This window comes from Amblyraja radiata, chromosome 29, assembly GCF_010909765.2.
Source record: "Amblyraja radiata isolate CabotCenter1 chromosome 29, sAmbRad1.1.pri, whole genome shotgun sequence".
Taxonomy (NCBI): Eukaryota; Metazoa; Chordata; class Chondrichthyes; order Rajiformes; family Rajidae; genus Amblyraja; species Amblyraja radiata.
In genome coordinates, this window is record NC_045984.1 from 8,913,760 (window position 1) to 8,925,906 (window position 12,147).

At 37.9% G+C, this 12,147-nt stretch overlaps 1 protein-coding gene across 2 annotated transcripts in view; it reads right to left on the minus strand.

Annotated features, from left to right (window-relative positions):
- Positions 1 to 367: 367 nt before the first annotated feature.
- Positions 368 to 12,147, minus strand: part of mier2 (MIER family member 2) — an 89,648-nt gene continuing 77,868 nt past the window's right edge. For both annotated transcript variants that reach the window (XM_033046512.1, XM_033046513.1), the window contains exons 11-13: positions 10,686 to 10,813; positions 10,245 to 10,372; positions 368 to 7,164 (exon numbers count right to left, since the gene is read on the minus strand). In XM_033046512.1, coding sequence (XP_032902403.1) covers positions 6,695 to 7,164; positions 10,245 to 10,372; positions 10,686 to 10,813 — 726 coding nt within the window. In that variant the 3' untranslated portion in view covers positions 368 to 6,694. The remainder of the gene's footprint in view (positions 7,165 to 10,244; positions 10,373 to 10,685; positions 10,814 to 12,147) is intronic.

A 12,147-nucleotide genomic window follows, 5' to 3' on the forward strand; every position in this document is an offset into this window, starting at 1 on the left:
GTACAGGGGCTTAACTGGTTTTCATACCTGATCACTTTCAGACACATTTACAACCAAAAATTACACTTGAACTTTTCAGCCAGCTTTGATCTTTGGTTCATTTAACTAAACTAAACTGGAGCAAGTGCAAAAAGTTGAAATCAGCAGCTGAAATTAATAGTGAACAAAATTAAATATATCACCTAAAGGATGTGAAAAATTGGCAGAAATATCCAAATAAATATTTTTTTTTGTAACTTGAAAGAAAGCAAAGAAAAGATTGAGCAGGTTTTTGTTCAGTTTGTACACCCCTTGTGTAGTAAAGTTGTGATGTACAATGACTGAGCATTAAGGAGAGCTAACAAAAGAACACAGGCAAAGAAGCAAGTTGAATAGTAGCAGCCGGCATGACAAATTATTTATTTTTTAAAACTACCACCTCCTTCGTTTCATTTACAAGTAAACACTTCCCTTCAAATAATTCAGTTGTGCATTGTGTAGCACTTTAGAAGGTACCACATTTTGCAAACGCATGGCCAGTGTGTTCTTGGTTACATTACCCAAGAATAACCCAAAATGCTGTAAAATATCAGTAACCTCTCACATTTTGTTCTGAAGCACATTATAACAACTTGGACTGCAAATATTTATCCAAATTCCTCACTCTCATCATTGCCGATTAACATTGGTTAGGACTCCATTATACAAAAGGTAAGGATGATTGTAACTAAATAATTAAGTTGCTCTTCATATCTCCATTACAATAGAACATCTTCGTTATTTTAATCTATTGAATTGATAAGCACCTTTTGCCCAATCCATCAGAAGTCTGAATGATGTATACTGCATAAAGATCACTAAAAAATTTACCCACTTTTCTGTCTTATAACCAATGTAGATTTGAACAAGATGCATTTGGGCTGACATTAAGTCTATTAAAAACTCATCAGGTCTGTGAAAGGGTTCAATACCGTTCAAATACATGTATATAAAGGATTGCAGAGATTAAAATACATGGCTGAAAATGTACAAATATACATACTACATTTATATTCAATCTTCCAATTCAGTCCAATGACAGAGTATCAAGTTATTATACAACAAAAACATCTGGCAGATATTATGCAGCAACCGACTATCCGGTATATTATGTACCATTAGAAATTATCAATGCCACAGTATTATAGGAATAATATTGCATCGTAACTCCACATTCCCGTAGGAAACTCACAAAAATACATCTGCTGATAGTTCAGGGGTTATACTACACAATATGAATAGAATACCCACTCTCTCTTATGGTATAATACATTATGGGACCACGACTTATTGCTGCCTCTATCCATTCATTGCACCTACAATTGTAGACACTTAAAAAAAAATTAAAACTTTTGGTAAGTGGAAATATCCATTATTAGCTTTGGAAATGCAAACTTGGCAAGGTTTGTGACAATTAATATAAGCCAACTTAATAGTTCTACTTTTTTTGCAAACCTGGTCATTTCCTTGGGTGGCTTCTGCCCAATGACACTCAGGAATATATATTTTCAACTCTACCTGTACCCTCCATGCAAGTTCAACTCTTCTTAAGTGAGATGCAGTAGATCCCCTCAATATTAATCAGATTTATTGATTTGATTTGCCTTGACTGAGCTGCAAAAATAGAGCTCTGAACTTACCTGCATAACAAATATCTCGGGGCTGGGGTAAATTAACGTTAAGATACAATCATGTTCACTCCCTGCTATTGCATTTTGCTTTCCATCCAGTCCTCTCAGAAAAATAAATTCTTGGAGAAATTGCGATTGTTATTTTGCTGCAAGATTGGATCCTTGTTTTAAATAAAAGTCCAATTAATTTTTTTTGAGTCCAGACTCCGTTCATTGCAGTGTGAGCGTGTTAACGGATGCACAAGGGAAACTTATGGCACAAGTAAAAAACAGGAGGTGGCAATAGCACAATGGCAGATAAAATGTTAAGAAATGTACACAGAATGCATGTAGAAATTATATCGCGAGAAACATAATACAGCCAGCACAGCACTATCGATGAACAAGGACAACCAGCGATCATTATCTTCAGGGCCATGTCATGCTCAATAATTTCGACAACTATGAACCAACTCGAATGGGAACAAACTCAAATGGGGAAAAGTAATAAAATCAGAACAATGCTTCAAACTTCGATATTCTAATTGTTAAGCAAATTCAAGAGTATTAAAATCTTGACTGCCCATTCAGTAGTTTTAAGAATAAATCTAAAGATTGGACAGCTGTCAAATGTGCACATTGAAATAATATTCCTACTCCATCATCTGACAGCAAGAAACATTACATTCAAGGGTAAAGCACCAAAAACATCATATTTTTGTGGGTTATTAATTTGAAATGAAACTGCACGTTTCGACTAACAAAATAGCAGGAAAGTGTTAAACAATTGTTAAAGTAAAAAATTCCCAAAAAGTGTTTACCAATGTACTTTATAAAAATGTTTGTTACCAAAGTACATCGGTAACTCAACTATTCCAAATAACTCATACTTGTTGCTCCACAAAATCTAGAAAAATTAAATGAAGTTTCTAAAAAGGGCAATGATCAGAACATTGAAAAGACAAGCTATTTGAAAAGTTATGGTGCTGATTTTGTCCATCAGGGTGGAAAATAGACCTTCAGTGGTACTTTAAACAAGGGCTGCCCTCCAGTGGATGTAAATAAAAACTCCACTTCATAGAAAATGGAAGCTTTGGACAAAAGATAAAATATGCAAATTGCTCACTTGTTCATAATATTTGGTCTCACTTACTCTCATTCCCATGTCATACCTTTAAAAAGAAGTTGCACTCATTCATTTTATAACCATGCAGGTATGAATTCATTGGAATAATTTGAGGTGACTGTTAGTATTTTCAACTGTTGCATGAGATTTGTGTAGCAAAAAACCCCCTGCAATTCGACATGTTGGAAGAAAGTTGACCTTGATTTCCAGTTGCGAGTGCTTTGGTCAGTAGTTGTCTGCTCTCAATACTATTTCAAAACTCGAGACAGAGGGTATAGACAGTGGTCGATTCGCTTGCAACAACACAACACAAATAATCAAGGATGATTTCTGTTTTAGTGTTCCCTCCCCCATTCAAAATACACTTCCCAAAGAAGTAACCAAACAACATGCTGAAAGTTGCAAGAAAATCCAGCATCTTAACCATCGTTTTACCCTTGTTATTACGGACCTGTTTATAAAAACAGATTGCGGTTATAATGGTCAAAATCTGTTGTTACTCAGGCATCCATTTGTATCGGGGTCAAAGTTTAAATTATTATGTATTTTGTGTCCTTGGTTCATTGACCTTTTCCAATATTTTACATATTTACCCCCCTTACTGTGTTATAGTGGACAATTGACAATAACGGACACCATTCCTCCCCCCCCCGTTATTATGAAGGTAAACTGCTATTTGTAAATATTGGGGATTATGGTTCTTCACTACAAGAGGATCTTATTAAATACTTTCCTAATGTATACACAGAGCTTTGGTACATTTGATTTTGCTCCAAGAATTTTTTTTTTTTTGCATTAAATTATCTTTTGGCAATAAACACATTATGGCAGCAATATTAGAGGAATGCGAGGTTCTTGTTACGATGTGCGTTCAACACATTAATACTAACTGGGCAAATATGAATTACTCTGCATGGAGAAACTGAATACAAAAGAATCATTCTTCCAGATTCACTCTTATCAGATCATTAAAAAAGAAATTGTGCTCAAAGCATAAAAGATGGAATTGATGATGTACAGGTAGGAGTAATTATCCTGCTAGTACTGTGTATTCCTTGCAGGGAGTAATATCAAGAAAAAGTAATAACATTGTAGAAGCTTTGAAAAATACTTTGGCATTGACATGATAGATTTTCTTAAATAGAGCCTCGCTCGATATTAGACAAGGATATAAATGATCTGTGTTAGACATGAACTTTGAAAAGGCAATTGTAAGAGCAGCACAAGTTTAAAGGAAATATTTTTATGTTGTGAAATCTGAACTTTTAACAACGAACAGGGGTTGTGTTATGACATGGATATAACTCAATCATATATTGGGTCTCAAAGGAGTGACTATCATCTTGCAACACCTACAGATTTAAAAGTCATGAAAGTAGCTCCTTTCAGATGGCTTAAAAATTTACATTCTTGACGTTTGATGCAATTGCAAACGTCACCATCATCTTTTCTTAGGGAGAGAACGTAATTATTTCAGAATGTGGCTCCAGTAAAGCCACATCAAATTGAACTGTCAGTTCATCTTACTTGTAAGCACAAGAGATGACCCAGCAATTTGTCTTAGTGATACTGGTGAATGGTTAAATAATGGCAAATAATGTCCAAGAACTATTTTTCTTGGTATAGTTTGAAGGGACCTTTCACAAGTCTAGTCCAACAATTTACCTGAAAGACTTCACCTCGAGCAAACAACACTAACTGGTTATGTGCTCATCCCGAGAACTAAGTTTGAACGCTGACCCAGAGAACTACCATCGAGCCAAGATTGACAAAAATACACAAATGTAACAATGATGATCTGCAAACCTAATAGGCACTTTCCTCACAGGGTTCAGTATCCAAAAGAATAAAGATCTATTGTTTGCATTAATCATTGAAGTCGTCATGAAGTCATTTAACAATAGCACGGGTATACAGACATTCAAACAAAGTAAGCAATTTTTAAACCTTGATTAAAATGGATTGTAAAGCATATATTTAAAAAGCTACAGAAAGAGGGAAAACCTTTCACTTAGATATCTACAGCAAACATCAAGGTTGTTGAGTATTGAGACATCTCAATCTGAATTGAATAGGCTTGTTAACTGCAAGTAAAAAATAAATTATATTCCAACTCTTAGTCTAAAAATACTGAACAGCAAGCAATGTCATATTAACACTGAAGAGTTTCTTTCATATCAAGTGTGACCTTTGGATCAACAAAAAGGAAAAGTGCACAGCGCCTGAAATGGGTACAGGGAGAAGAGGGTAAAGTGATCTGATGACTGATAACATTTTCAGTGCCATTTATAAAAAAAAACCAAAGTACAGCACAAATGGCTTTAATGCATAAAGTTTGTGCTTTAGTCCCCATCAGTTCTATAGATGCAGTTACCAAACCAGTTTCCCCAAGACAGGAATTGTTTTAACACAGCATTATGTGATGTATGAGAAAGTTAATAGCATTTGAGTGCATAGACCTTCTCAGTGCAAGATTGTTAAAGTTGTGTTTTATAAAATATGCTGAAAGGTAAAGCTTATTGCAGCACCTGTCTGTTCAAGGTGGCACCATCCAAATTAAGATGCAACTCAAGTGCAGAATACTGAGAACTCCTCACTCTGTGTTCCACAAAGGACATTGTAGTTTTACAATTTAAAAATGCTTTGACTTTATTTGATGGAGGAGGATTCCAATCACAATGCAGGCCAGGTTAATCATCATCAATTGTCAATTGTATCGATGTACTGACAGCTCGTCTTTCTGATATGCAAAATCGGCATGTGCTTTAAACGAAGAGCATTTCAAAAATAAAGGCAGTTCTAAATGCTTAACTTAATGGCCAGGTAACAGGGCAGCAGCAAGGTGGAAACAACCAGTGAATGCATTCCAATTGGACCATGGCAAGAATGCCTGGGAAAATATACTGGCTTTTTTTTTCTTTTTTTAAAATTTTTTAAAGAGACTTAGCAGCTATCCAACAGGAATTGCACTTTTATTTAATGTGGGGTTCAGTTGCTTATCTTACTTGCCAGCTTTAGTTTAGAAAAAAAAGCAAACTTCTGCAACCCTCACGTTCATTGAAATACAAATTGTCTCTGGTCCATGCAGTGAGTGCCCTTTATTAACACTAGATGTACAGTAAAGTATTACCAGAAACCATCATCTAGTGGCATAAAGTCCATACAGCAACTAGTTCACAGTTTGGTATATGGAGTCCCTGGGACTCAGATTCATCAATCCCTAGTACTATACTGGTTGTAGTGAATCAATGAATATTAGGTACACTCTCAGCCACCCAGGCCACTGTTCTGTATCAGCTTGGAATAGTTTAAGGTGGGCTCATCCAAAACAGTTAAATCCAAATGGGAGATAGTTAAACAGTTGACAGGGAATGGGATTTACTCCAGTCAATCAGCTCACATTTGCCCAAACCAAAGGAACAACTATTTCATTTTCTTTTTTTTTTAAAGTCATGAAAGTAGCTCCTTGCAGATGGCTTGGTTAATCAAGCTACTACTAAAAAAATCTGTCACACAAAATGCACACGTCTTTATCCAAAAAAGAACACTGATTAATTTCTTGAGATGTAGCAAATGACTAACATTAGACGTTAAACACCATGCACAATAAAAAAAATGTTTATGACTAGAATAGTTGTCATGAATGAGATTTGTCGGTGATAACATTATGAATCCAATTTTACTGACAAGGTGAATACAAAAACTGAACAGGTGAAAAGGTTTTGATCTGTAAAAATGTGGGGAAAGTCTCCTCCATGTGACATCCAAAGGATTAGATCCCATTCATGTACCTGGGCCCAAAAATAAATGGTTCCTTCTCTTGAGAAACAAATATGCACTGTAAATAAATATAAGACATCACTGATGTCATGCCAAAAAATAGTTTTCAGTAACTTTTAAAGTAAAATATAAATAAAATATTCTGTGAGATGCCTCGCTCTCACTGAGATAAAGATTCCGACTGAATAGTTGCAGAGTGGTGCAATGTATGAGCATTGAGCAAACTGTTCACGTCCCCAACATCAATACTTCCGAAATCCGTCACGGCCACAGACATTTTTGCTTGAGCAATGTGGGAAGTGTGGTTTTCAAAAACCACGTTACTGGGATTGTCAGGCAGCCCGTCATTAAACGATTTAGGCAGTGAGAAATCCATCTTCAACTTTTTTGTGGACATCTCCAATGCTGGCCTGTCCAGAATGACTTGATCCAGTTCCAGCTGGAAAAACCCAGATTCTGCTTGACTTAAAGTAACAGCATCACAGTCACGTGTGGGGGTAATTCTTCCTTGGCCACAGATTGGATCCATAGAACAATTCGTTTCAGGTCCGTTCACTTCAGGATTGCAATACTCAAACATCTGGCTGTTATTATTCATGGTGCAAACTGCAAGTTCCACATCTTGCTGCTCTGTAATAAAATGTGTGCATAAAGATGGGATTACAAGCAGGTCATAACTTGACCTAATGCACAATTGATATCCATGACAAATTTATTTTTACCAACTTAGAGAGTCATAGAGTGATCCAGTGTGGAAACAGGCCCTTTGGCCCAACTTGCCGACACCGACCAACACGTCTCAGCTACACCAGTCCCACCTTCCTCCGTTTGGTCCATATCTCACCAAACCTGTCTAACTGCTTCTTAAATGTTGGGATAGCCCCAGCCTCCTCTGGCAGCTTGTTCCATACACCCACCACCCTTTGTGTGAACATATACCCCTTCAAGATAATAAATATTGTAATTACCCACGGGGTGAAAACAACACAATGCAAATCCAAATCTAGGACACCTATTCGACAAGCAAAAATTGTAAACTGGGAGCAACTTTGTGCCCTGGCCAATGTTTTTACAAGAAAAACTTAGCTACATCTCAGGAAAAAAAATCTGAAGTTATACTGGATTAAAGCATCAGGATTTTGTACACGAGTAGCAATAAGTTGGTTGTAATGTTCAGGACTTTTGAGATGAAATTAGAAGAACAATTTTGCTCTCAAGACCAAGGAATGGATTGTTGACCCGAGGAAAGAAAACCTAAGGGACCATGAACCTGCTTTCATTGGTAAGATGGCATTAGTGAGAGTCAACAGCTTCAAATTCCTGGGCGTGGACATTTCTGATGATCTGTTCAGCACATTGATGCAATCACAAAGAAAGCTCATCAAGATCTCCACTCCCTCAAAATGTAGAGGAGATTCAACATGTATGGCGGGGAGCATACTGGGTGGTTGTATCATGGGGTGTTTGATAATTCAATAGCCCAATGACAAAAGAGGCTGCGGAAAGTTGGACATTGCCCAGTCTACCACCAGTTGAAGTAATCTACAGGAAACGCTACCCATGGAGGAAGCTAATATTATCAAAGGCCAGCACCACTCTGGTCGTTCTCGCATCTCGCTGCTACCATTGGGAAGGTGGGACCCATAAACCATTACCTACAGGTTCAGGAACAGTTTCTTTCCATCAAACCTCAGGCTTTTGAACCACCCTACACAACCCGAACATCCACTGTACCTCAGCTCCAAACTACAATGGACGTCGTACTACTTTGCCTAGCAATACGTTCTTTGCCTTGCACTTTTATGCTCTGGTTTACCTAGCATAACTGATGATTTGTTGTGATTTGACTTCTTGTGTTGTTGCATTTAATATGCCTGTAAAGCTGCAGCTAGAATTTCATTGCTCAAAGGACGACGGCACACTATTACCATTGTGACCTATTACAGTGCATTCAGAAAGTATTCAGACCCCTTCACTTTTTCCACATTTTGTTACGTTACAGCCTTATTCCAAAATGGATTAAATTCTTTTTTTTTTATCAGCAATCTACACACAATAGCCCACAATAAAAAAGTGAAAACAGGTGTTTAGAAATTTTTGCAAAATAATTAAAAATAAATAACTGAAATATCACATTTACATAAGTATTCAGACCCTTTACTCAGTACTTTATTGAGGCACCTTTGGCAGTGATTACAACCTCAAGTCTTCTTGGGTATGACGCTACAAGCTTGGCACACCTGTATTTGGGTAATTTATCCCATTCTTCTCTGCAGATCCTCTCAAGCTCTCTCAGGTTGGATGGGGAGTGTTGATGCACAGCTATTTTCAGGTCCCTCCAGAGATGTTCGATCGGGTTCAAGTCCGGGCTCTGGCCGGGCCACTTACTGACATTCACAGACTTGTCACAAAGCCACTCCTGCGTTGTCTTGGACGCGAGCTTTGGGTCGTTGTCCTGTAGGAAGGTGAACGTCTGCTCCAGTCCGAGGTCCTGAACGCTCTGGAGCAGGTTTTCATCAAGGATCTCTCTATACTTTGCTCCGTTCATCTTTACCTCGATCCTGACTGGTCTCCCAGTTCCTACCGCTGAAAAACATCCCTACAGCATGATGCTGCCACCACCATGCTTCACCGTAGATATGGTATTGGCCAGGTGATGAGCGGTGCCTGTTTTCCTTCAGACGTGACACTTGGCATTCAGGCCAGAGTTCAATCTTGGTTTCATCAGGCCAGGGAATCTTGTTTAGGTGCCTTTTGGCAAACTCCAAGCGGGCTGTCATGTGCCTTTAACTGAGGAGTGGCTTCTGTCTGGCCACTCTACAATAAAGGCCTGATTGGTGGAGTGCTGCAGATATAGTTGTCCTTCTGGAAGTTTCTCCCATCTCCACAGAGGAACTCTGGAGCTCTGTCAGAGTGACCATCGGGTTCTTGGTCACCTCCCTGAATATGTTAGTAAGTCTCTATTAAGACCCTTCTCCCCCGATTGCTCAGTTTGGCCAGGCTCTATGACGAGTCCTGGTGGTTTCAAAGTTCTATTTATGAATGACGGAGGCCACCGTGCTCTTCTGGACCTGCAATGCTCCAAAAAATGTTTTATACCCTTCCCCAGATCTGTGTCTCAACACAATCCTGTCTCGGAGGTCTACAGACAATTCCTTCGTCTTCATGGCTTGTTTTTTGCTCTGACATGCACTGTCAACTGTGGGACCTTATATAGACAGGTGTGTGCCTTTCCAAATCATGTACAATCAACTTAATTTACTACTTGTGGACTCCAATCAAGTTGTAGAAACATCTCAAGGATAATCAATGGAAACACGATGCACCAAAGCTCAATTTTGGGAGTCACAGCAAAGGGTCTGAATACTTACGTAAATGTGATATTTCAGTTATTTATTTTTAATTATTTTGCAATAATTACTAAACACCTGTTTTCGCTTTTATATTAATGAGGTATTGTGCGTAGATTGATGATAAAAAAAAATGACTGTAACCAATTTTAGAATAAGGCTGTAATGTAACAAAATGTGGAAAAAGTGAAGGGGTCTGAATACTTTCTCAATGCACTGTACATTAAAACTAACAATAAACAGTAAAAATACATAATTCTCAAGTCAATAACTGTATTCCAAAGTTCACCAAAATCTCGGCATGATAAATAATTGTATTTAGAACTTTAAAAAAAAACTACTGCAGGGCAGTGGGATTACCTGAGTTGTGAAGCATAGACTCCTGCTCAGAGTCTAGTCTGCTGGTCGTGGAGGAGATGGGTGGAGAGCTTGGAGCTCGGCTGCAACTTTCACTCTCAATACCATCCAAATCCTGGTCCATGTAATCTCTTTCAAGAGGGGAAGAAAATTGCAAGATGAGAAATGAGACCCAATTTTAATGCAGAATATTAAAGTAAAGATAAATAGAAAATTTTCAGCTCTCAACATTTCAAAAGGGCAAACAAGATTCCTATTTTGAACTAGAGTTTAAATAATCCCCAAGGTTCAGTGAACACCCAAATCAGGTAGTCTAGATTGCATCTATAAACGAATGAGAATTTGACCTTGCCAACGTCAATGTCCTTTAACAGTCAAATTATTTTTTTTAAATAAAAACGGTAAAAATGGTTTGTTGAAATAAAATATCCAAATAATACTCACAAGACACCTGGGTGAAGGCTATACTTCTTCTTTCCAAATTTTGTTTGCTGGGCGAAATAGTCGTAACGGTCGGATTTCTTCCACATGTAATAATATGCTACACACTCTCCCACGGAACGGGTTCGTACCTAGTCACGCAGCGTTCAAAAACATTGCAGAATATAAGAGCCAGAGCAAATGCACAAATTTATGAAAATATTCTTTCTGTCACAAGGCACCATTTGAAAATAAATGTTTTCCATACCTTCAATGATTTGATTATCTACATTACCACCATATACGATTTCTGTACCATCAAATTTGTTTTATATTGGCTCTCTTCATTCTTCCCACCATTATTGGTGACTCTGCATTTCACCCGTTAAATATTACCCAATAGTGTAATTATACACCGCCTGGACCACACTCTCATCTTGTCTCTACCATCGGCGAGGTGGTACAAAGAGCCTGAAAACGGTGACCACTTGGTTCAAGAAGATCTTAATCCCAGCAACCATCAGGCTCTTGAACACTGCACAACAACTAACCACCATCTTAGCAACTACAATTTTCTATGGACTCTCTTTGGTTGTACTATGGAATTTGGTTTTGCACTATCATGGTTAGCTAATATTGCAGTTATTAATTTATTGTATACTTGATTATTATATATTTGTGTATTATTGCATTTATGGAGTCTATTAAGCTTCTTCAAGCAAGAATATAATTGTTCCTTGCCAGTACATGACAACAAAGCACCGTTTACTCTCTTGACTACATCCGACTATTTGACCAATTCCTTTTATCCTTAACGATTTTTTGTTTGCTGTATTTAGGAATTTCAGGTATCTGCAACCATTGAAATTTGTACACCAGGGTCCACACATTGTTAAGAAACGACAAAAAGAAATGTTGGAAGAACTCAGCAAATCAGGTTTCATCCGTGGATGGGGAAACAGAGTCAATCCTTCAGGTCAATATTTCCAGTTTTGATACAGGACAAAGTGGGAAAAGAATAACATTTTAAATTGCAGAAAATGGCAGCGGTGGCGAGCAGAGGAAATGTCAGTGACTAGTTGCAAAGGAAGTTGTCAAGGTAACTATCACTTTGAATACCAGCAGTTTGCGATGGAAAAGGACTAACAAATTGCTGTGGAATTATCCAGCATTATCTATGGAGAGAGAAAATATGGTTAAATTATATTACGCCTTGTTGGCTGCAATTAGGGTGGCATAGCTGGTCGAGCTGCTCTCCCTCAGCGCCAGAGATCCAGATTCAATCCTGACCATGGGTGCAATCTCTATGGAGTTTGCATGTTCTCTCGGTGACCGTGTGGGTTTTCTCTGTGTGCCCTGGCTTCCTCCCACCTCCAAAAGATGGTTAATAGGTTTGTAGGCTGTTGAAAATTGCTCCTAGTGCAGGGAGTGGATGCAAAAGTGGGATAACATGGAACTAGCGTGATCGATGTTCAGGACGGACTCA